We start from the raw sequence: 27,606 nt of genomic DNA on the forward strand, positions 1-27,606 counted from the left end.
AGAGCTGAGGATGCTGCCAACGGCAGCGGAGGTGGAGGATCCCACGGCGGTGTTCTGCGGGAAGGAGCTGAGGATGGGTCCGGGCAGGGTCACCACCACGGGAGAGGGCTGGATGACCACGTTGGAGTCCTGGCACTGCCTGACGCAGGGCTCGTTGCAGCTGCTGCCCAGCGGGGTGGGGCCGCAGGGCTGGCAGGGCAGGCGTGGCAGGCACTGGTTGTAGCAGGACATGACTTGTGTCTGGAGGGGCACCTGTTGGCACAGAGGGGTTCGGGGGAAGAATCGAGCTGAATGAGGAGCAGTCTGCCAGCCCTCACTGAGAGAGTTAAGGCACATGCTACCTGTGGAGCTGGAGGCCATGTAAGGATGCCAGCAGGTCTTCTCCTACACTTTGGTCCTCAAGGGCCTGGCCACTACCTGTCACTTTCAGTTAGGTCTCCTTCCAGACCATAGGTCAGGAAACACCCCAGCTAAGATCCAGCATCTCTCTGTTACACACCTGCTGCCCCACTCCTTCCCCTGTATTTAGCTGTCACCCCAATACCCAAAGTAAGATCGAGGCACAAGCACGTGCTGAGAAATCCCCAAGGATGGTGGTGAGTAGAATGAGGAGGAGTGTGGCCTTCAGACTCACCTTGTTCCCAGATCAGTGGAGGCAAGAGGAGTGGATGTGAGAGGGAGAAGAAGGGCCTGCTTTTATACTGTTCTGATGCAGCCTCAGGCCTAAAGTCACTTTAACGTGGGTAGTAATTTGCCAACAGACTCACCTCAAATGCAAATTCGCCTTCCTAATGGCATAATCTTTGCTTTGTTTTTTTTCTCAGTCTGCTAAGGCATTTCATTTCCTCATTTCTGACCTACTCATTTGCACACAGAGAGTCCTTTAAGTTCTGGGATGAAAAGTGCATAGATTTACCAGGCAGCAACACTACAGTCCTGGCAGATATCATAACCCAAGCCCTTTGATGGCAAGCAGGTATGAGAGGTCAGTGGAAGTATCTTGTTCTTCTTTGCAACTTTGTTGCAAAAGTGTACATATCCTCTGATCTCGTTTTTTTTCTCAAATTCACCTTCCTAATCACACAGGTTTTGTTTTGCTTGCTGTGAACTCTGTAATTACATTCCTCATTTCTGACATGCCTATACTGTCATGTTGACTTTTTTCAGGTGTTGTTTTGAGAGACTCAACAATTAAGCAAGTAAAGTCACATTTGCATAGGCAGAAAAGGAGCCCCATGTGTTGGAATGGTCATTCCCCCCTCTCTGGGGACAGGGCATGGCTTGTGACACCATGGGGGAATGATTAACAATGTTAATCATTGATGATGTCCATCATTCTTAAGTGTTACTGTACTCAAAAGAACACTTCAAGTTTCTATTCCTTAAGGACATGTGTGGTAAGCCAAAGAGGCTTGTGGTTCATTATATTGGTCTCCATCTCTCTGTATTAAGATTTGGGACACAGTTGAGGTGTTGGCTGAGCAAGGCTTTGTTTTTATTTATTAAAATATGGGTGAGAAAGAGAGAAAAAAACTATAGAGAGGAAATAGAGAAAAAAAATGGAAATGAGAGAAAAGCAAGTCATCGCTGCAGATCCCTTGAAGTCCTGAAGATCCATCCTCCTTCTTGTTCTTCTAGAGGTGGTTGAGGATTTGGTAGGATGAGCACCACAGGCAGTGGGGTTGTCAATGCTTTTGATGTCATATGAAGATCCCTTACAATTGGGCCAGGAGTTATTGCCAGGCAGAGAGTATCCAGTATCATGTGCCATGCACATGCTGCTTCTCACTTTGCATGGTGGTTGTGGAGGGCCTTGGTTGTGTATGGGGGCAACAAACAACCCAAGACCACCTTAAGCAAAACAACTAACTCTTGGTTTCCTCTCGCAAGAGTGTTACAGTATAGTTTTCATTCTGAGGCCTCCACAAGATTGTTACTTTTGTCTCTAGACAACAGTTAGATGCAAGTCCATCTCTTAACCAATCAGCAAGAATTCATAGTGTTACATTCTGTATAGTGTTGTCACAGAGTCTGAACCAGAAAAAAACACTGCACTTCATTCCCACAGACATACCACTTGGATCTTCCTTTTGCCTCTCTCTTGGCTCACTCTGACATTCACTGGCCATTGCCTTCACTGGCATCCAGGCTCTCCCAATGGATGTCCTACTCTTGGTCTTGTTAGCTCTAGGGAGAAAGCTTGCCAGTCTGTCTGAGAATGCAGTCTTGGTGTTCGGAAAGCCAGTGCCCTACTGGAGTTGAGTCAGGCAAAAGACAAGAAAAGCATAGAAGAACTTCTTGGCAGATAAGTAATAAAATCAAGGTTAAGGCAAAGGGAGCTGCAGTACTGAAGGGGTGTCTTACTAAGGGACAAGGCACAAGGAAGAAGTGGAGGTGCTCAAAAGATTCTTGGCCATGGTTTTAATGTGAAGATTTGATCTAGGCAAAGTTTGACTTTCTTTTAGTAGAGGATCAACAGACTGGAGTTTAACTGGAGTTTAATGAATCTATTACACCTAATAGCACGCACACAAGTGATTGGCAGATGTCACTGCAAGGCTGCTCTTAACTGACTTTCAAAGTCATGAAAAGCAAAGAGTATACAAGCAGGTAATAGTGAGTGGTCAACATGGATTTAGGAAGAGGAAGCCAGGCCTGGACTGCCTCACAGTCTTACAACTGTCAGTCAAACTCAAACACAGAAGTATGAAGATTCCAAAGGATGGAAGTAGTGTCAGGTAACCTGGGAAGAGTACAGCCACAATGTCCAGGCAGATAGGGATCAAGTAAGGAAAGAGAAAAGCCTGATAGACTTCTCTTCTGATAGAGAAAGGCCATCAAGGGCAACTAGAAGGGCTTCTACAAGTAATTCAGTGGCAAAAGAAAAGCTAGAGAATATACAGATGCTCTCTTGAATGAAACAGCAGACCTGGTTACTTGGGACAGTAAAAAAGGTTAATTACTGAATGCCTTCTTTGTCTCTTATCCAGAAAGACTGACCTTAAGGAATCCCAGGGCCCAGAGACCAGGGTGAATGGTTGGATGTAGCAAAATGTACATTTGGTGGAAGAGGATTAGGTCATGGAATATTTGAGCAAAATGGACATTTGTAAGTCCATGGATCTTGATGGGATGGATCAGTAAATGCTGAGGGAACTGACAGATGTAATTGCAAGACAACTATTAATAACCTTTATTCAACTGCAGGAGTTGGAAGATGTGCCTGGAAACTGGAGTAACTAGCAGAGACTGTACCAGGAGTTCAAAAAGGTGAAAAAATAAGCAAATATCTAACCAGAAGGAGAAAATTTTGGGGAGGGCATTTGCAAGCAGCAGAACACTCCAGCTGCCTATGAAGGGAAACAACAATGGCAGATGGAGCGGGTATGAAGGTAGGCATGGAGGGAGAAGGACAGAATGCATTCACTGGAAAAGGAGCCCTGGAATATCCAAAACAGATCAGAGGATATGTACACTTTTGCAACAAAGTTGCAAAGAAGAACAAGATACTTCCACTGACCTCTCATACCTGCTTGCCATCAAAGGGCTTGGGTTATGATATCTGCCAGGACTGTAGTGTTGCTGCCTGGTAAATCTATGCACTTTTCATCCCAGAACTTAAAGGACTCTCTGTGTGCAAATGAGTAGGTCAGAAATGAGGAAATGAAATGCCTTAGCAGACTGAGAAAAAAAACAAAGCAAAGATTATGCCATTAGGAAGGCGAATTTGCATTTGAGGTGAGTCTGTTGGCAAATTACTACCCACGTTAAAGTGACTTTAGGCCTGAGGCTGCATCAGAACAGTATAAAAGCAGGCCCTTCTTCTCCCTCTCACATCCACTCCTCTTGCCTCCACTGATCTGGGAACAAGGTGAGTCTGAAGGCCACACTCCTCCTCATTCTACTCACCACCATCCTTGGGGATTTCTCAGCACGTGCTTGTGCCTCGATCTTACTTTGGGTATTGGGGTGACAGCTAAATACAGGGGAAGGAGTGGGGCAGCAGGTGTGTAACAGAGAGATGCTGGATCTTAGCTGGGGTGTTTCCTGACCTATGGTCTGGAAGGAGACCTAACTGAAAGTGACAGGTAGTGGCCAGGCCCTTGAGGACCAAAGTGTAGGAGAAGACCTGCTGGCATCCTTACATGGCCTCCAGCTCCACAGGTAGCATGTGCCTTAACTCTCTCAGTGAGGGCTGGCAGACTGCTCCTCATTCAGCTCGATTCTTCCCCCGAACCCCTCTGTGCCAACAGGTGCCCCTCCAGACACAAGTCATGTCCTGCTACAACCAGTGCCTGCCACGCCTGCCCTGCCAGCCCTGCGGCCCCACCCCGCTGGGCAGCAGCTGCAACGAGCCCTGCGTCAGGCAGTGCCAGGACTCCAACGTGGTCATCCAGCCCTCTCCCGTGGTGGTGACCCTGCCCGGACCCATCCTCAGCTCCTTCCCGCAGAACACCGCCGTGGGATCCTCCACCTCCGCTGCCGTTGGCAGCATCCTCAGCTCTGAGGGTGTGCCCATCACCTCTGGAGGCTTTGGCCTCTCTGGCATTGGCAGCCGCATCTGTGGCAGGCGTGTGTGCTAAAGCTGCTGGTGATGGTCCTGGAGGAAGATTCCCAGAGACCGAGATGGTAACATCCTGGGAACCGAGCATTGGGATCTTGTAAAAAAGGGCCGAGTAGTGTTTCGAAAAGGACCTGCTGGTCCTTCTGTCTGTGTGGAACAGGTAGATGGATAGCAGTCAGCGTGTTCAGCATGCCACACAGTGCAGACTGTCATCTGCCCCTGCTGCCTCCTGCACCAGGACCTCCCCTCAGAGTGACCTCATTTCCTTTTTCTCCCACATTAAAGTTTTATTGCATTCCAGCTTGTGCCTCTGCTTTGTCCTTCCCCAGGGGACACTCCAGACAACACCTGCCAGGAGGAAATGTGCTGCTCTATGGATTTCAATAGGTGTCTTTGCACATTGGAACACTACACCTTTCCTAAAGGTGGTGACACCGCTGTTGGCTCTCTTAGAAATCACTGTCACTCATGCATGAGGGGGGCGCCCCTGAGTCCTGCAGTGTCCCTGGCGTTCAGACCTACCCTTTTGCTTCTCTGTCCTGACGTGCCTCCTTGGCCTCGATGTACACCATGCAGAAGATGTTCACTCTTGGTCTTGACTGCAGAGCCAGAGCTTCAGGAAGCCCTGCGAGGGCATGAGCTCCACAAGCTTGTTGAAGAGAGAGAGGGCAGAGCAGGAGCAGCAATTCCTTCTGCTCTTGACACAGTGGTACTGAGCAGAAAACAGTATTGGGACTGGCTAAGACGGAGACATTTTTCTTCACCACAGCCCATATGATGTTGTGTTCTGAAGGTGTTGCTAAACAGCAGAGGTAGCGCAAAAAGGTTTTAGCACAACATCAAGGTCTTTTCAGTTTCCCATTCTGCACCTGCACAGAACTGACTAGGAGTCAGAAAGAGACTAAAAGGACATACAGTGTGGAGGGTGACCCAAATTGACCACGGGAATATTGTGTGCCACATCACATCATGTTCGTCCATAAAACAGGGAGCAGTCATTCCCAAGTAATGGTTCTTTAGAGTCTGATTGGGCATTCATCTTCCTTCTGGCAGGTGGTAGGGAAACCCTGATTTGACATCACTGTTTTTTCTTTTTGTTTACCCTTCCATTTTTTTTTGTTTTTTTTTGTTTTTGTTTTTTTTTTAAAGCTATCTTTATGCAGACGTATTGTTTTTCTTACCTTTGTTTTTACTTTTATCTCCCCTGATGATTGTGAGTGAGCATGCAACTTGTGGGTGCTCATGTGGGTTTTCTTTTTAGTCAAAACACCACTGAGCCATGTGGGCAATTCATTCTTTTTTTTGTTGTTGTTGTTGTTGTTTTTGTTGTTGTTTTATTTGCTAACTATCTTTATGCAGACATGGGTGGCTGCAATCCTGCTGCCAATCAGGGCTCTGTGAACCTGTTTCACCATGCCCAGCTGTGTCTTCACAGGCACCTCTCCAGCCTTTTCTGCTTGTGATTGTGGAGCATGTGATGCATCTCCTCCTGCCTTCAGTCTCTCCCTGCCATTTTCTGCTGAAATTCTTTTCCTCAGGAAACTTGGATAGAAACAGAAGGAAAAGGGAAGGAATATGTACTGCCTGTGAATTTGTGTAGTGCATCGAGGCCAAGGAGGCACGTCAGGACAGAGAAGCAAAAGGGTAGGTCTGAACGCCAGGGACACTGCAGGACTCAGGGGCGCCCCCCTCATGCATGAGTGACAGTGATTTCTAAGAGAGCCAACAGCGGTGTCACCACCTTTAGGAAAGGTGTAGTGTTCCAATGTGCAAAGACACCTATTGAAATCCATAGAGCAGCACATTTCCTCCTGGCAGGTGTTGTCTGGAGTGTCCCCTGGGGAAGGACAAAGCAGAGGCACAAGCTGGAATGCAATAAAACTTTAATGTGGGAGAAAAAGGAAATGAGGTCACTCTGAGGGGAGGTCCTGGTGCAGGAGGCAGCAGGGGCAGATGACAGTCTGCACTGTGTGGCATGCTGAACACGCTGACTGCTATCCATCTACCTGTTCCACACAGACAGAAGGACCAGCAGGTCCTTTTCGAAACACTACTCGGCCCTTTTTTACAAGATCCCAATGCTCGGTTCCCAGGATGTTACCATCTCGGTCTCTGGGAATCTTCCTCCAGGACCATCACCAGCAGCTTTAGCACACACGCCTGCCACAGATGCGGCTGCCAATGCCAGAGAGGCCAAAGCCTCCAGAGGTGATGGGCACACCCTCAGAGCTGAGGATGCTGCCAACGGCAGCGGAGGTGGAGGATCCCACGGCGGTGTTCTGCGGGAAGGAGCTGAGGATGGGTCCGGGCAGGGTCACCACCACGGGAGAGGGCTGGATGACCACGTTGGAGTCCTGGCACTGCCTGACGCAGGGCTCGTTGCAGCTGCTGCCCAGCGGGGTGGGGCCGCAGGGCTGGCAGGGCAGGCGTGGCAGGCACTGGTTGTAGCAGGACATGACTTGTGTCTGGAGGGGCACCTGTTGGCACAGAGGGGTTCGGGGGAAGAATCGAGCTGAATGAGGAGCAGTCTGCCAGCCCTCACTGAGAGAGTTAAGGCACATGCTACCTGTGGAGCTGGAGGCCATGTAAGGATGCCAGCAGGTCTTCTCCTACACTTTGGTCCTCAAGGGCCTGGCCACTACCTGTCACTTTCAGTTAGGTCTCCTTCCAGACCATAGGTCAGGAAACACCCCAGCTAAGATCCAGCATCTCTCTGTTACACACCTGCTGCCCCACTCCTTCCCCTGTATTTAGCTGTCACCCCAATACCCAAAGTAAGATCGAGGCACAAGCACGTGCTGAGAAATCCCCAAGGATGGTGGTGAGTAGAATGAGGAGGAGTGTGGCCTTCAGACTCACCTTGTTCCCAGATCAGTGGAGGCAAGAGGAGTGGATGTGAGAGGGAGAAGAAGGGCCTGCTTTTATACTGTTCTGATGCAGCCTCAGGCCTAAAGTCACTTTAACGTGGGTAGTAATTTGCCAACAGACTCACCTCAAATGCAAATTCGCCTTCCTAATGGCATAATCTTTGCTTTGTTTTTTTTCTCAGTCTGCTAAGGCATTTCATTTCCTCATTTCTGACCTACTCATTTGCACACAGAGAGTCCTTTAAGTTCTGGGATGAAAAGTGCATAGATTTACCAGGCAGCAACACTACAGTCCTGGCAGATATCATAACCCAAGCCCTTTGATGGCAAGCAGGTATGAGAGGTCAGTGGAAGTATCTTGTTCTTCTTTGCAACTTTGTTGCAAAAGTGTACATATCCTCTGATCTCGTTTTTTTTCTCAAATTCACCTTCCTAATCACACAGGTTTTGTTTTGCTTGCTGTGAACTCTGTAATTACATTCCTCATTTCTGACATGCCTATACTGTCATGTTGACTTTTTTCAGGTGTTGTTCTGAGAGACTCAACAATTAAGCAAGTAAAGTCACATTTGCATAGGCAGAAAAGGAGCCCCATGTGTTGGAATGGTCATTCCCCCCTCTCTGGGGACAGGGCATGGCTTGTGACACCATGGGGGAATGATTAACAATGTTAATCATTGATGATGTCCATCATTCTTAAGTGTTACTGTACTCAAAAGAACACTTCAAGTTTCTATTCCTTAAGGACATGTGTGGTAAGCCAAAGAGGCTTGTGGTTCATTATATTGGTCTCCATCTCTCTGTATTAAGATTTGGGACACAGTTGAGGTGTTGGCTGAGCAAGGCTTTGTTTTTATTTATTAAAATATGGGTGAGAAAGAGAGAAAAAAACTATAGAGAGGAAATAGAGAAAAAAAATGGAAATGAGAGAAAAGCAAGTCATCGCTGCAGATCCCTTGAAGTCCTGAAGATCCATCCTCCTTCTTGTTCTTCTAGAGGTGGTTGAGGATTTGGTAGGATGAGCACCACAGGCAGTGGGGTTGTCAATGCTTTTGATGTCATATGAAGATCCCTTACAATTGGGCCAGGAGTTATTGCCAGGCAGAGAGTATCCAGTATCATGTGCCATGCACATGCTGCTTCTCACTTTGCATGGTGGTTGTGGAGGGCCTTGGTTGTGTATGGGGGCAACAAACAACCCAAGACCACCTTAAGCAAAACAACTAACTCTTGGTTTCCTCTCGCAAGAGTGTTACAGTATAGTTTTCATTCTGAGGCCTCCACAAGATTGTTACTTTTGTCTCTAGACAACAGTTAGATGCAAGTCCATCTCTTAACCAATCAGCAAGAATTCATAGTGTTACATTCTGTATAGTGTTGTCACAGAGTCTGAACCAGAAAAAAACACTGCACTTCATTCCCACAGACATACCACTTGGATCTTCCTTTTGCCTCTCTCTTGGCTCACTCTGACATTCACTGGCCATTGCCTTCACTGGCATCCAGGCTCTCCCAATGGATGTCCTACTCTTGGTCTTGTTAGCTCTAGGGAGAAAGCTTGCCAGTCTGTCTGAGAATGCAGTCTTGGTGTTCGGAAAGCCAGTGCCCTACTGGAGTTGAGTCAGGCAAAAGACAAGAAAAGCATAGAAGAACTTCTTGGCAGATAAGTAATAAAATCAAGGTTAAGGCAAAGGGAGCTGCAGTACTGAAGGGGTGTCTTACTAAGGGACAAGGCACAAGGAAGAAGTGGAGGTGCTCAAAAGATTCTTGGCCATGGTTTTAATGTGAAGATTTGATCTAGGCAAAGTTTGACTTTCTTTTAGTAGAGGATCAACAGACTGGAGTTTAACTGGAGTTTAATGAATCTATTACACCTAATAGCACGCACACAAGTGATTGGCAGATGTCACTGCAAGGCTGCTCTTAACTGACTTTCAAAGTCATGAAAAGCAAAGAGTATACAAGCAGGTAATAGTGAGTGGTCAACATGGATTTAGGAAGAGGAAGCCAGGCCTGGACTGCCTCACAGTCTTACAACTGTCAGTCAAACTCAAACACAGAAGTATGAAGATTCCAAAGGATGGAAGTAGTGTCAGGTAACCTGGGAAGAGTACAGCCACAATGTCCAGGCAGATAGGGATCAAGTAAGGAAAGAGAAAAGCCTGATAGACTTCTCTTCTGATAGAGAAAGGCCATCAAGGGCAACTAGAAGGGCTTCTACAAGTAATTCAGTGGCAAAAGAAAAGCTAGAGAATATACAGATGCTCTCTTGAATGAAACAGCAGACCTGGTTACTTGGGACAGTAAAAAAGGTTAATTACTGAATGCCTTCTTTGTCTCTTATCCAGAAAGACTGACCTTAAGGAATCCCAGGGCCCAGAGACCAGGGTGAATGGTTGGATGTAGCAAAATGTACATTTGGTGGAAGAGGATTAGGTCATGGAATATTTGAGCAAAATGGACATTTGTAAGTCCATGGATCTTGATGGGATGGATCAGTAAATGCTGAGGGAACTGACAGATGTAATTGCAAGACAACTATTAATAACCTTTATTCAACTGCAGGAGTTGGAAGATGTGCCTGGAAACTGGAGTAACTAGCAGAGACTGTACCAGGAGTTCAAAAAGGTGAAAAAATAAGCAAATATCTAACCAGAAGGAGAAAATTTTGGGGAGGGCATTTGCAAGCAGCAGAACACTCCAGCTGCCTATGAAGGGAAACAACAATGGCAGATGGAGCGGGTATGAAGGTAGGCATGGAGGGAGAAGGACAGAATGCATTCACTGGAAAAGGAGCCCTGGAATATCCAAAACAGATCAGAGGATATGTACACTTTTGCAACAAAGTTGCAAAGAAGAACAAGATACTTCCACTGACCTCTCATACCTGCTTGCCATCAAAGGGCTTGGGTTATGATATCTGCCAGGACTGTAGTGTTGCTGCCTGGTAAATCTATGCACTTTTCATCCCAGAACTTAAAGGACTCTCTGTGTGCAAATGAGTAGGTCAGAAATGAGGAAATGAAATGCCTTAGCAGACTGAGAAAAAAAACAAAGCAAAGATTATGCCATTAGGAAGGCGAATTTGCATTTGAGGTGAGTCTGTTGGCAAATTACTACCCACGTTAAAGTGACTTTAGGCCTGAGGCTGCATCAGAACAGTATAAAAGCAGGCCCTTCTTCTCCCTCTCACATCCACTCCTCTTGCCTCCACTGATCTGGGAACAAGGTGAGTCTGAAGGCCACACTCCTCCTCATTCTACTCACCACCATCCTTGGGGATTTCTCAGCACGTGCTTGTGCCTCGATCTTACTTTGGGTATTGGGGTGACAGCTAAATACAGGGGAAGGAGTGGGGCAGCAGGTGTGTAACAGAGAGATGCTGGATCTTAGCTGGGGTGTTTCCTGACCTATGGTCTGGAAGGAGACCTAACTGAAAGTGACAGGTAGTGGCCAGGCCCTTGAGGACCAAAGTGTAGGAGAAGACCTGCTGGCATCCTTACATGGCCTCCAGCTCCACAGGTAGCATGTGCCTTAACTCTCTCAGTGAGGGCTGGCAGACTGCTCCTCATTCAGCTCGATTCTTCCCCCGAACCCCTCTGTGCCAACAGGTGCCCCTCCAGACACAAGTCATGTCCTGCTACAACCAGTGCCTGCCACGCCTGCCCTGCCAGCCCTGCGGCCCCACCCCGCTGGGCAGCAGCTGCAACGAGCCCTGCGTCAGGCAGTGCCAGGACTCCAACGTGGTCATCCAGCCCTCTCCCGTGGTGGTGACCCTGCCCGGACCCATCCTCAGCTCCTTCCCGCAGAACACCGCCGTGGGATCCTCCACCTCCGCTGCCGTTGGCAGCATCCTCAGCTCTGAGGGCGTGCCCATCACCTCTGGAGGCTTTGGCCTCTCTGGCATTGGCAGCCGCATCTGTGGCAGGCGTGTGTGCTAAAGCTGCTGGTGATGGTCCTGGAGGAAGATTCCCAGAGACTGAGATGGTAACATCCTGGGAACCGAGCATTGGGATCTTGTAAAAAAGGGCCGAGTAGTGTTTCGAAAAGGACCTGCTGGTCCTTCTGTCTGTGTGGAACAGGTAGATGGATAGCAGTCAGCGTGTTCAGCATGCCACACAGTGCAGACTGTCATCTGCCCCTGCTGCCTCCTGCACCAGGACCTCCCCTCAGAGTGACCTCATTTCCTTTTTCTCCCACATTAAAGTTTTATTGCATTCCAGCTTGTGCCTCTGCTTTGTCCTTCCCCAGGGGACACTCCAGACAACACCTGCCAGGAGGAAATGTGCTGCTCTATGGATTTCAATAGGTGTCTTTGCACATTGGAACACTACACCTTTCCTAAAGGTGGTGACACCGCTGTTGGCTCTCTTAGAAATCACTGTCACTCATGCATGAGGGGGGCGCCCCTGAGTCCTGCAGTGTCCCTGGCGTTCAGACCTACCCTTTTGCTTCTCTGTCCTGACGTGCCTCCTTGGCCTCGATGTACACCATGCAGAAGATGTTCACTCTTGGTCTTGACTGCAGAGCCAGAGCTTCAGGAAGCCCTGCGAGGGCATGAGCTCCACAAGCTTGTTGAAGAGAGAGAGGGCAGAGCAGGAGCAGCAATTCCTTCTGCTCTTGACACAGTGGTACTGAGCAGAAAACAGTATTGGGACTGGCTAAGACGGAGACATTTTTCTTCACCACAGCCCATATGATGTTGTGTTCTGAAGGTGTTGCTAAACAGCAGAGGTAGTGCAACAAGATTTTAGCACAACATCAAGGTCTTTTCAGTTTCCCATTCTGCACCTGCACAGAACTGACTAGGAGTCAGAAAGAGACTAAAAGGACATACAGTGTGGAGGGTGACCCAAATTGACCACGGGAATATTGTGTGCCACATCACATCATGTTCGTCTATAAAACAGGGAGCAGTCATTCCCAAGTAACGGTTCTTTAGAGTCTGATTGGGCACTAATCTTCCTTCTGGTAGGTGGTAGGGAAACCCTGATTTGACATCACTGTTTTTTCTTTTTGTTTACCCTTCCAGTTTTTTTTTTTGTTTGTTTTTTTGTTTTTTTGTTTTTTTTTAAAGCTATCTTTATGCAGACGTATTGTTTTTCTTACCTTTGTTTTTACTTTTATCTCCCCTGATGATTGTGAGTGAGCATGCAACTTGTGGGTGCTCATGTGGGTTTTCTTTTTAGTCAAAACACCACTGAGCCATGTGGGCAATTCATTCTTTTTTTTGTTGTTGTTGTTGTTGTTTTTGTTGTTGTTTTATTTGCTAACTATCTTTATGCAGACATGGGTGGCTGCAATCCTGCTGCCAATCAGGGCTCTGTGAACCTGTTTCACCATGCCCAGCTGTGTCTTCACAGGCACCTCTCCAGCCTTTTCTGCTTGTGATTGTGGAGCATGTGATGCATCTCCTCCTGCCTTCAGTCTCTCCCTGCCATTTTCTGCCGAAATTCTTTTCCTCAGGAAACTTGGATAGAAACAGAAGGAAAAGGGAAGGAATATGTACTGCCTGTGAATTTGTGTAGTGTGTTGACCACTGAAGGACCTTGGTATCCATCAGTTCCTTCCTTACTTCCCACCCTCCATGTGAAGCAAACTGAAGTGAGACCCAGCTCACCCACTCTCCCTCCATTTTCTACATGGGCCTCCCAGTTCAGGAGGAGGAATTCTCACCTCTGTTTTCCCCACTCTCCTTCTCCACTTCTATCCTCTTCCGTGATCTTATGTGCCTGCTGCCCTCTCAGGGAAGTTCTGGCTCCTCATTCAGGGGCAGCAGTGGCAACCTTCTGCTGTGCAGTGATGTCTAAAAGCAGTATCAGGACAGAGAGGCAGCAAAACTGGGACCAAAGTCCACTGACAGTACAGAACTCATAGATACTTTCCTCACATAGAATCACATGATTTGAGTTGCAAGGTACCTTAAAGATCATGCAGTTCTAATCTGCCTGCCATGGGCACAGTTGCTAACGACTAGAACATGTTTCTCAGAACACCAGCTAACTTGGTCTTGAACATCTCCAAGGGATGGGTCATTCACATCTTCTCTGAGCAACCTATTCCAGTGTTTCATCACCCTGTGACTAAAGAATTTCCTCCTGATATCTGATCTAAATCTTCCCTCTTCTATTTAAAAATTCTGTTGTCTCATTACTTTCAGACCATGAAAGAAATCAATGTCTTTCCTATTTATAAGCTCTCTTGAAGTGTTGGATAGTTGCAATGACATCTTTCTGGAGACTTCTCCATACTGAACAACCACAGCTATTTCAGCCTTTATTTGTAGGAGAGTTGCTCCTTTAAAAGGAAGTAAAAAATAACTTCTTTCTTCTTTTACTTATTCTATTTTGTTCTGCTTGCTTGTTTTTATTTTCATTTAATTAAAATGTCTTTATCTCAATAAGGGGGGAATTGGAAGGGAGAGTGAGAGAACAGTGTGGTGGTGTTTTGCTTGCCATCACAACTTGAAGCTATGCAATTGCTACGCACATCAGATGAGGTGAGGTAAACTTTGGCCAAGCAAAGAAGTTCTGTCCTTAGATCTCACTGCAGAGCTGGCTTACGCTTGCTTTCCAGATGACCTCCTGAGCTGGGAGGGGAGAGTCATAGGATACTCCCATTCTGGTTTTCATAACAGAGGAAAAATTCAGGAAGATCAGTTATTTTGCCTTTCCAGTGAGAGTGGAAAAGGGAGGGGAGTGAGGAGGAAAATATCCAGGACAGAATTTGAGAGAAAGCCTTGTATGTTTGTGAAGAGGTGACTGGGCTTTGAAAGAGAGAAGTATTTCACAGACACCGCTTGGCAGATAGATGTTAAATCCCAAACAGCTCCTCAAACAGTGAGGTACTTCTTGTATCACTAAGGGAAGCTTTCTAGTAGTATCTTTGTTCCTCAAGAGCTATAAGCCAGCCCACATCAAGCTGATAAAAGGTCTCTGGTGCCTCTGATGAACTGACTATTTATACTCCTGAGTAATGCTCAGTTTAGCAGATGTCTCATTGCAGCTTAGCTCCTCTGTGAATTGTGAACACATTGGCAGCTATTATCTAGTGTTCCCTCATCTTCTAAACCAGACATTCAGAGATCTCCATCCAAGACTTTGCATTACAGCTTTAAGGCATGAAATGTATGCATTATTTATTGAAAGTGTGCCTCTTCAAGGATGTAGACAGGTAGGGAACTTGGAAAAGAATGAATTCAGGGATTTCTAGATTTCTAGATGCAATGGGAGCCTGATGTTGTGTGGCAAAGGTCAAAACTAAGAGGCAATATTCTCCAAAATTCTGCCTAACCTTCTTTATACTGATATAATACTTGCTTCTCAGATAAGGCTATTTCAGACATCAATCATAGAATCATAGAATCGTAGAATTGTTCAGATTGGAAAAGACGTTAAAAATCATCAAGTCCAACTACGACCTAATCAAACAACCCTAACAACCCTCTGCTAAATCATGTCCCTGAGCACCACATCCAAATGTGTTTTTAAACACATCCACAGATGGTGACTCAACCACCTCCCTGGGGAGCCCATTCCAGTGCTTAACAACCCTTTCTATAAAGAAGTGTTTCCTGATATCCAACCTAAACCTCCCCCGGTGCAACTTGAGGCCATTTCCCCTTGTCCTGTCACCAGTGAGAAAAGACCAACCCTACTCCTGCTGTAAGCACCTTTCAGGTATTTGAAGAGAGCAGTAAGGTCTCCCCTTAGCCTCCTTTTCCTCAGTTCCTTCAGTCTCTCCTCGTATGCCATATTCTCCAAGTCCTTCACAAGCCTTCTTGTGAAGGTCCCTTCTTTGGACCTGCCCCAGCATCTCAATGTCCCTTTTGTACTGAGGTGCTGAACTGAAAAATCTGAACACAGTACCTGAGGTGAGGCCTCACCAATGCTGAGTACAGGGGCAGGATAACTTCCTTAGTCCTGCTCACCACACCATTCCTGATACAAGCCAGGATGTCATTAGCCTTCTTGGCCACCTGGGCACACTGTTGGTTCATATTCAGTTGGCTGTGCATCAGTACATCAAAGTCCCTTTCCAACAGGCAGCTTTCCAGCCACTCTCCCCCAGGCCTGTATGGTCGCCTGGGGTTGTTGTGACCAAAATGCAGGACCCAATACTTGGATCTATTGAAACTTATACAGTTAAAAGAGAAAATTAAAGTTAAAACAGAGAAAAAAAATATTCAGACTGGGATCATCTAGTCTGCCTGCCCATGACTCATCAAAGTTTTCCAGTCCCACAGGTGTTGCCCAGAAGAGCCACATTCCAATTTTGCCTCTAGAGGGTGCCAAGCAATCTTCCAAAAAGAGGAAGTAAAGCCTGCATGTTTCCATCTTCCATCACTTCTACCAGTCAACTTCCAAACCTCAATCTAAAAGGTAGAACAAAACCATCTTCCTGCTACTCAGGCAGAGCTCCTAGGACCATTCTACTCTGTGCTGATGCAACCTCACCTCAAATGCTGTGTGCAATTTTGGGCAAGGTAGTGAAAGGTCTACAGGAGAAGATGTATGAGGAGTGACTGAGGTCACTTGGCTTATCCAGATTAGATGAGAAAGCTGAGACATGACTTCATTTCAGTCTACAGCTTCCTCATGAGGGCAAATTATCATGGAGTTTCTGGTCTCTTTTCTCCTGTGACCAGCAATAGGATCTAAGAGAACAATGTAAACCTGTACTGGGGAGATTCAGGCTGGATATTAGGAAAAGGTTCTTCACTGAAAAGGTTTTCAGGCACTGGCTCCCCAGGGAAGTGGTCACAGTGGCAAGAATGCTATGTTTGCACAGCAGTCAGAGATATTTGGTTTGATTTTAGTGTGATTCTGAATGGAACCAGGAGTTGGAATTGATATTTCTTGTGAGCCTCTTCCAACTCAGTATATTCTCTAATTCTATGATCCCAGGCCTTTAGCCATGAGGCTCTCTAGAAAGACCAGTAGAGGTTAAATATATTTGCTTATCCAAAGCAATAGTATAAAGATGAGCCTTTGCAATATCCCAAGTTCATCCAGGTCTGTATAATGGTCAAAGCCCTTCAAAACTCATAAGAGCTCTGAACATTCTCACAAGCACTCATACCTTTCAGAAGTGTGGAATATGAAAAAGGTCAAGTGATCCCTGCTGATAGAGAACACTGGGCCTGCAAAAAATCTGCACACCACAGCACCAGACCGATGTCCTCAGTCTGCATTCGACCCCTCCAGCTGGAGGACTCATCTCCCAGTGGCACTGGTGAGCTGTCCCATAAATCCTTGAGCCACCTGCCCCGTCTATGAAAAGGAACATTCAAGGTGGAGTAGAAACAACTAAAAGAGGAAAAGAAAAAGCATCAATCAGTGCCGACATTTTTCTCTCACTGCAACAGGAAATTTTGACACCAGAAAAGTCATGATCACTGTCAATTCTGCCAACACAAGACAGCCACATACTACCACATCTCCCACAATGCTTTTAGAGATGACTGTTTCACACAAGGGTATGAGTGCCTGTGAGGAGCAGATCAGAGCCCTCAGTGACCAAGAGGATTTTAAAAGGCCATGATGCCTTTCCTTTCTGCCTAGATGAGCCACTTGGAAGTCACTTGCCATGGAGGACATGCAGAAGCTTCCAGATACAGAAGCATGTCCCAGTGCCATTCTACCTCTCACTGTGGCTGGGAAGATCATCTCCTCTGTAGGATATTGGTTGAGTTCTCAATCTGCTGGATGTGCTCGAAGGCTGGGGAGAGCATTCTGTGCAGAGACCCAGCAAGGCAGGCCCTGGATGTGGGAGCCAGGGAAATTTTTCTTAGTTTCAAGAACAGTGTTTGAAACAAGCTCACTGCCTGTGTCTCACTGTCTGGCAATGGACATGGGTCTCCTCTGACCCTACATGATCTTCTCGAAGCAATAGATTTCTGGCAGCCTGGGAGAGTGTCCAGAGAGGAAAGTACCACAGAGATCCAGACTAGGATGCAGAAGAACTTTAAGGATTTGAACAAGGGGAACAAGGACTTCTGAGAGGGTGCCGTGATATGGGGAACATCAGGGGTAGGTAGGAATCATTGATCAGAGGGGGCTTTGCATTGGGCATCTAACAGCCCACACCCTGGAGGGAGAAAGGAAGCTGGTCCTTCTAAGACTGGCTTAGCAGGAGCTCACAGTCCAGGAGAGCAGAAAAAAAGGGAGAAGAGAGAGAGAGAAGAGGGAATTAGGCATGGGCCTTGTTTTCAGAGAGCTCCTCTTTGAAGGAGGAGGTTGACCTCCCCTTGCCTTCCTTTACAGATGGAGTTGTGTATGCTCAACCCCTCTGAAAGCAATGGCTGGAATGCCTGTTCTCAGTTCATTAGCATATCCTGGATTCTTCTTCTGCAATTTTGTTCTCTTCCCTTGCCTTTTCTTCCATCAGCTGTTGAAGGACTGGGGGTTAGGATATGGTGTGAAAAATGGGAGGTATTATATTACATGGTAAAATCCCAGGCTGCACACATACAAAGAAATACAGAGAAACAATGGCAGGTGGGGAACCCAAATAATGCCCTCAGCCAGCTAATCCCAGACATCACAGGAGACTGGTCAACCCACCAAAGGCACATTTTCACACATAAAAAGCAGTCAAGGGAAACTGAAATAAGTAGTGGGTGGAATGGACACCCTTGTCCTCAGTGCAGTTTTATGTGGTTTGGATATGAGACCCATCAAGATGAGTTGGCTCAGATTGAGAGGGATTATATTTTAGCAGTACTGGGCACATTATAGGATGCCGAGTAAAAGCATTCTGGGATTTCTCAGGACTTACTATGAGGTATTTAGGGGAGGAAAAAAATGGAGAAAAATACAGACGTAAGGGGAAAAAAGGACTGGTCTCATGTAAATGGATGATCAAAAAACTTGCCTGACCATGTCCTATCTATGTCCTATCTTATTTCATTCCCATTTGTTCCCAAATATGAGGAAATCTACACTCCATGTAAATACGTAAATAAGTACCAGCAACTGGTGTGTGACCTTGTGTGAGAGGTGCCTTATACCTTGTGAGCAGCACTTGGTGCTTTTAGGTGGATGCAAGGGCCAGCTCCAGGGTAGACTACATTTTTAGCTAAGCTTCTCCAGTGATTCACATTATACACGTGTTTCCTCCCACATTACCTTCTGATCAGCCTAAGGGAGGAACAGGATGATGATCTTAGTGCTATTCTATTTTTACAGGAATGCTAAGTATATCTGCCTGTGTTGATTTAATTGGTGTGCTACATATATATGTATATGTATGCTATATGTATAGTAAACACATGTGCTTCTAATATATGTGTGTAATTACTAGGAATATATCCCTAGCCTAGCTACTGGTTGCATCTAGGTGTGGTGGTGAATTAAGTTAAATCTATCTGATGACTTGTCAGAAGTGGTGTTCCCCAGGGGTTATGACTGGAGTCAGACTTGTTTAGTATCTTTATTTATAATGTCTGTGGGGATTCAGTGCACCCTTCTTTCTTTCCGTAGGTTGAATGTGGATGGAAATGTGTGAATACTGTTGGAGCAAATGCTATAGGACCCTGGATATGGATCAAACCATTGAAAACCTGTAGAAAAAATAAAGGGAATGTGAGAAGCTAAAAAAGTTGATTCAGCTCATCTGACTTCATCAACCCTTGATGATTCGCCCAGATTGAACAGTTTGTAGAAGGCAAATTACAGTCCGAAAGTTATTGCTTCATCTAAATGCATCTCTCCAGTTGGGATAAAGCCAGGTCTTGGCTAAAATGAGTGTGAGTAGAAACTGATCCCAAATAAAAGTAAAAAATCAATGGAATTTGCTACTAATCTGTTTACTCATTCTTCCCTTGTGTCTAATATTGCTGTTGATTCTATGCAGTTCACTTCACCACCATCTTTCTTTCTGCATCCACTTACTCTTTACTATTTCTGCATACATTTACTCCCTACCCTTGTAGACCGCAGCACATATTCCCAGATCTAACTGCCAGGAACATCTGGATGTCTGGGATAGTCAATGTCATCTCAAAATAAATGATGCACTCCCAGTCATGCAGGAAGCTGTGTTCAGCCAGGGATCTCCACTGAATAAAAGTGAAACCAGTGTTAAGGTCTGAGTGATTTTCTCAGTGGTAATGTGTATGATTAAAGGAATACAACACCCAGTCAAGGATATCATAGTCAGGAAAACTGTGTCATACTTGCCTTAAGGACAAGCTCACATTCCAACACAAATTGCTTTGCTAATTTCTCTGATAAAGAGAAAGTCAACATTTTACTTAAGCTCCTACATGTAGTGTCTCCAACCATTCTGTTAGCCTCTAAGAAGAAAAAGCAAGCCAGGAAAAGACATTGTCATCTTTTCTTAGTTGGGCACATATTTCTCCAAGGCCCTCTTCTCCATCTGCCATTGCATACTGCATGTTCAGCTTCTCTTCCTTTACCTGTTCCCTGCTCTCACAGCCTCAGCCTCCCTTCCTTCACCAGTGCCCTGTGACCAAGTTGTCCATGTTGGAGACAGCCCCTCTCACACTCCCCTGCTCCCAATATCACTGCAGATGGTTCTGCTCCCATTGCTGACTCCCACAGGTGTGTCTTCAGGCCCATGGTTGAGTGGTGGCTCCTGATCACTCCGTACTCCAGGTTCCTTGCACCATCCCTCCCTTTGCTCCTACCCCACCTTGAATTCATCAATCCAATCTTCATCCAACTCTTCCTGGTTTTTTTTTTTTTGTTTTTTTTTTTTTCATTCCTTTCTGTAACTCTGTAATTCATGCAATCATTCCTTACATTTTGCTTCTTTCAAGCTCTTCTTCAACAATTTCACCTTTCTATCTGTGATATATGCACTAATCTCTTCACCATTAATACACACATCATTTAGTGCATGTGTTGCTGTCATCCTTTGAAATCTCTTACAATCTTTGTATGCTCCTCACCATTTCTCCAAGATTTGTCATCATAAACAATAGGCAGAGGTGGGTAAAAAGAAGTTTTTGTATACTAGACAATGGCTGTGAGCAGAGCCCAGGTGCAGCAGAAGCTGTTGGCAGAGATCAGTGAGGACGCCCAGCATTAACACCACCTGCTCACATCCCAACATTACTTTGTTTACTATCCATTTGTACCATCCATCCCTGGTCTGACCACCCCAGTTGACAGCACCAGTTGTCCAAGACACAAAACTGGTTGAAACTACATCAACAGGATGGCTGTTGGTTGCAGAAGACCTATTCTGGGAATAGAAAAGGGTCTATTTAAACACTCATCTGACACCCACCAAGAGCAAAGACATTCTCCCTGGACAGCTCTGGAGGCTACATACAGTGGAAAGAAACACCAAAAGCCCAAAGTGATATGCAGAAATCTTTAATGAATGTTTAAAGAAGAAAATGAGGTCAATCTGAACAGAGGTTCTGCAGTGCAGGATTCACCTGATCCTGTGGTAGACTTCATGCAGGGCATGTGCCTGGCTTTCCAGCAGAGGATAGGCTGGCTCAGGGTAGTCCCAACACACAGAGAAGCACAGACAGGAGAAAAAAATGAAAATGGAAAGAGGTAGGTGGTGGAATAGAAGAAGAGACATGAGCCAGGCTTTTAGAAAGGCCAGTCTTCCTTCTTCCTGTCAGCATTTTCTAGAATAATTGAGGATGGTCAGGTATTCTGAAAGCAGTGGCCTGAAGATTCCTCCTTTATCTGGTAGTTTTTGGAAGAACTTCCCCAGAATCATGGTCAGCAGCTTTGTCAGGGGTAGCACCTTCTGCCACAGATGCGGCTTCCAAAACCAGAGAGGTCAAAGCCCCCTGAGGTGATGGGCACACCCTCAGAGCTGAGGATGCTGCCAACAGCAGCAGAGGTGGAGGATCCCACAACGGTGTTCTGTGGGAAGGAGCTGAGGATGGGTCCGGGCAGGGTCACCACCACGGGAGAGGGCTCAATGACAACGTTGGAGTTCTGGCACTGCCTGACACAGGGCTCATTGCAGCTGCTGGCCAGAGGGGTCGGGCCGCAGGGCCGGCATGGCACACACTGGGTGTAGCAGGACATGTCTTGGGATTGGAAGTAAACCTAGGAGAGAATTATGAGGAAGCACAGTACATGACTATGTGAAGAGCAAGTGGATACCCTCTCACAAAGGAGCCCAGGCAGCTACTATGAATGGAGATGAAGACATCATGTCACATCCCTTTATCATGCCAGAGCCCTACAAAGAGTAGCCTGGCCCAGGGAGGCTCACAGAGTGCATAAATCACAAGCCATATAAGCAGTGTCCCAGTCACTCTCAGCAGACTTATCCTTCTCCCACAGCAAGAGGGTCCAATCCCCAGCATAGGGCAGAATAACTATTTGATAAGAAGGTCACTGAGGCAAAATCTCGCTTTGCAAGAGGACAGAGGGCTTTACACTTACCTGGTTCCCAAGGAGAAAGAGGCAAGAGAAGTGGATAGGAGAGCTGGGAATTGGGCTGCCTTTTATACTGGTCCTTCATTGCTGCAGACCCCGAGGTACTCTTAGCAGAGGTAATAATTTTCTGACAAGCTCACCTTAAATGCAAGCCATCCTTGCTAATGATATGAGCTGTGCTTTAGTTTCCTGCAGTGTTGCCTTTTCATTTCCAGATTTATGCCATGCCCATCCTCTAATGAAGGCTTTTTTTGAGTGCTGAGATGAAAGGCCCAAGGATTTTTAGGGCAGGATTGCACTGATGAGACAGAAAACTCAGCTCAAGTGTTGGACCGGTCCTGAGCAGGTAAATGTCATCAGCTTGGTTCACTACAGTGGGGCTCTTTGAAGTGCCATCCTCAGGGTAATTTCCAGCAAGTATCATCTGAATACCCAAGTCTTCCTGTGCGTGAGAATGTGCCATGTCCTTTTTTTCCCCTGTCTCCTCATCTTGCTTTGATGGCCATTTTTTTTTTTGGCCTTCCCGTAGGTGCAGGTTCCCTGCTGGTTTTTAACCCCACATCCCATGTAACACTCTGGAAAAAAGTTCTTGATTCTTTGACTTGTCTCCTCTCCATGCTATCTGTGAGTTCACAGAAAATGTCATAGAATCATAGCATAGTTTTGATTGGAAGGGATCTGAAAGATCTCTAGTTCCATCCACCTCTATAAGCAGGGATACTTTCCACTAAATCGGGTGGTTCAGAGTCCTGTCCAGCATGACTCTGAATGTTGCCAGGGATGGGGCATACACAACTACTCTGGGCAACCTGTGTAATTGAAGAATGTATTCCTAGTATCTAACCTGAATCTACTCTTTTTCACTTTAAAGACATTATACCTTCTCCTATCATTACACTCACTGATAAAGAGTTGTTTAGACAGAAAATGACTATACTGCACTTGTAGGAGAGAGGCTAGAATATATTTATTGATATAATGTAGATAATATATAGTTTTATATATATATAGATTTAACAAATCTTTATTGTAACTAAGGCTCAAGTTAATGAGATTCGAGATGGCTGGACACACATTTATTTACTACATAGAGGGTAGGGTTAAACACACACATACATCCACACACATACATCCACACACATACTCTGTGAACAGTGCTCTTGTCATACTGAATCTTACTGGTGCAGCAAAGAGTTGGCTCTGGAAACAGCTGTTCTGGAAGCTGACTATGTTAGCCATGATGGCTTCTAAGAAATTTTAGCTGAGTTTTTCTTTCTGTTGGAACAAACATTTATTGGAGAGGTATGGATTTGAAGGATGGAATGTTCTGAGGATTAAGAATTGATTGACTGGATGCAGCCAAAGTGTTGTGATTAATGGTTCTGTGTCAGGGTGGAGTTCTGTCACAAGCGGTGTCCCTCAGGGGTCAGTCTTGCAACTGGTGCTCTTCAATGGCCAGCAGGGAAGAGGGAGGTGATTGTCTCCCTCGTCTCAGCTGTTGTGAAGCCCCATCTGGAGTACTGTGTCCATACCTGGGGCTCCCAGCACAGGAAAGATGCATAGCTCTTGAAATGAATCCAGAGGAGGGCCACTAAGATGGTCAGAGGGCTGGAGCACCTCTCTTATGAGGAACGGTTGAGGGAACTGGTGGGATTATTTAGCTTAGAGAAGGGAAGGCTCCAGGGAGATCTCTTTGTGGCCTTCCAATATTTGAAGGGAGCATATAAAAAGGAGAGGGATGGCTGTTTACGAGGGTGGATAGTGATAGGACAAGGGGGAATGGTCTTAAACAGAAACAGGGGAGGTTTAGATTGGATATTAGAAGGAAGTTCTTCACATAGAGGGTGGTGAGGCACTGGAACAGGTTGCCCAAGGAGGCTGTTGATGCCCCATCCCTGGAGGCATTCAAGGCCAGGCTGGATGTGACTCTGAGCAGCCTGATCTGGTGGTTGGCAATCCTGCACATACCAGGGGGGTTGAAACTGGATGATCATTGTGGTCCTTTTCAACCCAGGCCATCCTATGATTCTATGATTCTATGATTCTATCATAGTGAAGATGTGTCAGAAAAAGGGACAGAACAAGGGAAAATCAGAAGGAAAAGAGATTGAAGAAAGGAGATTTCCTGTTCCTGAGAGGAATGGGGAGGTAGAAAAGTAGCTTCAAGAAAGGATCAAGCTGTTTTGAAGGCCACTGGGAGGAGGATTTTAGTTCTGTCCTCATGCTTGGAAAGTACCAGATGGGTGAGAGAAGGTTCAAAGATTTGAGAAAAGCAGGAAATCTAGTAGACAAAAAAATAGATTTGTTGGTTTGTGGGTACACTACTAAGTCATTCCAAAATGAGAGTCTAACTTAGCTGCTACATACTGATAATGACTGTCTAGGAGATTAATCTTTACCATTTCCTTCACATTTGTTACTTCCCAGGTGTCCTGAAGAACAAATGCCATTACTTAGGTTGCCAAAGACTGGGAGACCCATTGAAGGCTTAGTTGTCACTAAGGGTGCAGACAGAGGGTCTACATTATCATTCTCTGTTAACAGTCTCACATCTTCTGTGCTTCCATGTCTACTCTCACAATTGGGAAGTTGGATATACATAGTGTCTGCAAAGAAGTCAGGAGATGGTTTTTCCACACAGCCATCTGCAGGTTCCCAGAATTCCAGGGCATCTTCCATAAAGAAGTCCATAGTGTTGTTGACTGAGCAACCAAAATGAGTCACTGCCAGAGCAGGCAGAACCAGAGAGGGAGTGTCTGAGGTATGAGAACATTCCTTTTATCTTTCCCACTTTCTTTACCCTCTTTGCTAATTCATTTCGAGCAACTCTGCTCTTGAGGAAGGTGGATTTCTGATTCTCATATACCAACAGCTGAATTGGTCTCAGCCTTCACCTCAGATCATTGTTGAGTCCATCCATCATGTTAGAAGGGAACTGTGCTATGGACTCAATCCCAATTCTGTATTTTACCACTGCTCAAAGCCCCCCAAAACAGCTTGTAGTGTTTGGACCTCACAAGCTGGAATCAAGACAGGTCCAGAGGCATGAGGGACTCTATAAGAAAGTAACAATCCACATTCACTTCTCTGTCATCCCAGATAGTTCCTTTGTCCCTGAATGCACGCTTTGGGGCTCTTACTACCTTTTGTATAGCCTAGTGTTTTCACCAGCAAAGCTTATTGTGGGGAGATGTTTCCTCCATTAGTGGCACAGATTTACTCTCTATTATCTTAACACAGATCCCGTGAGCGTGAGTTCCACTGGAGGACAAATTCCCCATGGAACAAAGCTCTAGTGTCCCAGAAAAAGTGAGGAGATAGAGATTTTCTCACACTGGCAAATTCCCTAGTAACATTTCTGCAGGTCTCAGTCAAGTCTTGGTCTCTGAGAACAGAAAAAAGGTGCTGAGGGCCTAGAAAGTTGAGTAGAAATAGTGGCTCTGATCTGAACCATAGCAGGAGGACTGTGAGGAGAGCATTGCCTAGTGCATGGGATCTTGCATGCAAGAGCTCTTATTTCAAATTCAGCAGTGCCTTCAGGAGTTCTTTCTCTGCACAGGAAATGGTGGTTTCCTCAGGATGACAAACGTTTTAATCACTACCTTGAAAGAAAATTGTAGTATGATTGAAGAGAGTACTTAAATGTTGCTGATAATAATGAAGCTGCATGTCTTTCATACAAATTCAGGGAAGATGAAACTGAGAACACAGAGGTCATGAGGCTGCAGAAAGCAGTGAGTTGTTTTGGGGTACCATTCTCCCAGTGAACAACAACATGTAAACTGACCAATAAGTGGGGATTTCCCGCAGGAATGTATAAGGAACAGGTGCTTTGTGCAACCTAGGATGTGCAGAGCTGTAATAGATCCTGAAATTGTGGTACTCTAGGGAATATGGGTTCAGTGCCTTGACTTCTTCATTACCCTGCTTCACCACTGTGCAATCTGAGGTCACCCGCAGTTCACAAGGCAGGTTTAGCAAGGTCGAGGTGTAGATCATGGGTGTCCAACCTTTTAACTTGCCTGGGCTACACTGAGTGAAGAGGAATTGTCTTGGGCCACATATAGAAGACATAATAGAGTTAATGTATATAATTAACACAATTTTTATTTTTACATAGTCTTTATTAAAACAAAAATGAAGGCAATAAAAGCATAAAACCAGTGGGAACTTGATCTTGTTCTTGTGAAACTGTTGCATAAATATCTGGTTCTATGGAGATGGTTGCAGTTCTTAGTGAGTTCTCAAGCTGCTCATCAGAGATTTTTTATCTAATTTTACTCTTCCTGTCCTCCATCCTTGACAATAGTTGTTCACAAATATATGCACTGCCAAAAAGTGATGACATTAAAAGGCGTGATTGTGAAGCAAGGGATATTTCTCTCTCTTAAGATAGGGCTTATAAAAGTCTAGTGAAGAGACATAATCAAATTTTTGAGTTGAATATCTGATTGTAACTCTGAACACTCCATTTGAAAATTTGCATATTTATGTCATCTGAAGATGGAGTTGCAAATACATAAGAAAAAATGATTATTTTTTTGGCTGTCTTGAAACCTATTCACAAATTCCTTTACCAAAGTGGAAAGTTATGCAATTATTACTTGTAAATTGCCCCCATGTGTTCGGAATAGCAGAAACACTAATGAAGTACTAATTGTAAAACTAATGAGAATACGCTACAAATATTGAAAATTTATGAATTTGTCAGCATTGTGTGAGTATTCTGGATATTTCTTTGGCAGTGAATATGTTAACTTATTCAATTATTTCATGAAATAACACAGCTCATGTTTAATAATAAAATGAGAAAACCTGCACATCTGCTTAATAACAAAAACGTGTCTTCACAGGCGCTTGTAGGTATGTTGAAATATTATTATCACTGTATTTTACTCACTAAGTGGCACAAAAGCACATAACATATAATACACATTGATTTTGATTTGACTGAGTGTTTGTGGTGAGTGCAAAAGGAATTAATTCTGCACTGCACTTCTCCAGACTGCATTCTGTTGTTGCATGTGCAGTCCATGCTCAAGCTGTGCAATCAACTCATAAAAATGGTTTTTGTCTTTTCCTCTAGTGAATGCAGTCCCAGAGATCTCAATGCGTGTATCTGCCTCAGTGGTTGCTCCTAGCCAAAGCCTCTGATGTGCCCAGGATTTGGCCCAGATGATGCCCATTGCAAAAATGACCCAGCATAGGGCAGGGGCTGAGGGCAAAAGCTTGTTCCACTATCATCCAAATGGCACAGCGAGACTCAAGCTAATAACTACTCCTGCACAGAAACTCTTTAGAGACTGAATTTGTCAATGGGGTGCCCTCAGGGGACCTCAGGGGACCAAGAAAGCTGTTACAGTCTTAGGGAGACAAAGTGCTGTACAGCAGCTGTGGGTCTTTGGGCACTGGTGGCTTTCCTAGGCCTCATGGAGCTGTTGGGTTCACAGGAAGTGACAAGTCCATTTTGTAGCCTGGGTGTGGCTGTTATCAGTACCAACTTGTGAATTACCCCCCAACTCTGCATGTCTGGGCAGCAGTTGGGCCATGACAGTACTGTTACACTGTATGAAATACCTATTCCACCTGTCTGTGCCCATGTGTTCTAGCCATTAATCTTATATTGGGTGATGGAGGGGAAGAAGATAAGGCTATGGGCTGTCCCCTGGACTGTCCGCAGGACTATGATCTCCCTATCCTCACTCACTCTTGCTATCCTTCGGTGCCATCCTCTGTCTAAGCCTCCTATCCTTGAGCAGCTCTACCCAGACCAAGAGACAATTCAGAGTCAGAA

General features: G+C 45.5%; 1 protein-coding gene across 1 annotated transcript; it reads right to left on the reverse strand.

The window, feature by feature from the left end:
• Positions 1–21,152: 21,152 nt before the first annotated feature.
• LOC125684543 (feather beta keratin-like) lies at positions 21,153–21,897 on the reverse strand. The gene is made up of 2 exons (XM_048926743.1): positions 21,819–21,897; positions 21,153–21,457 (listed from the first exon to the last, which is right to left on the reverse strand). Exons 1-2 carry the CDS (start codon positions 21,895–21,897, stop codon positions 21,153–21,155), a joined length of 384 nt encoding a protein of 127 aa, XP_048782700.1.
• Between the last annotated feature and the right edge of the window lie 5,709 nt (positions 21,898–27,606).

The sequence above is a fragment of the Lagopus muta genome, chromosome 25 (assembly GCF_023343835.1).
Source record: "Lagopus muta isolate bLagMut1 chromosome 25, bLagMut1 primary, whole genome shotgun sequence".
NCBI lineage: Eukaryota > Metazoa > Chordata > Aves > Galliformes > Phasianidae > Lagopus > Lagopus muta.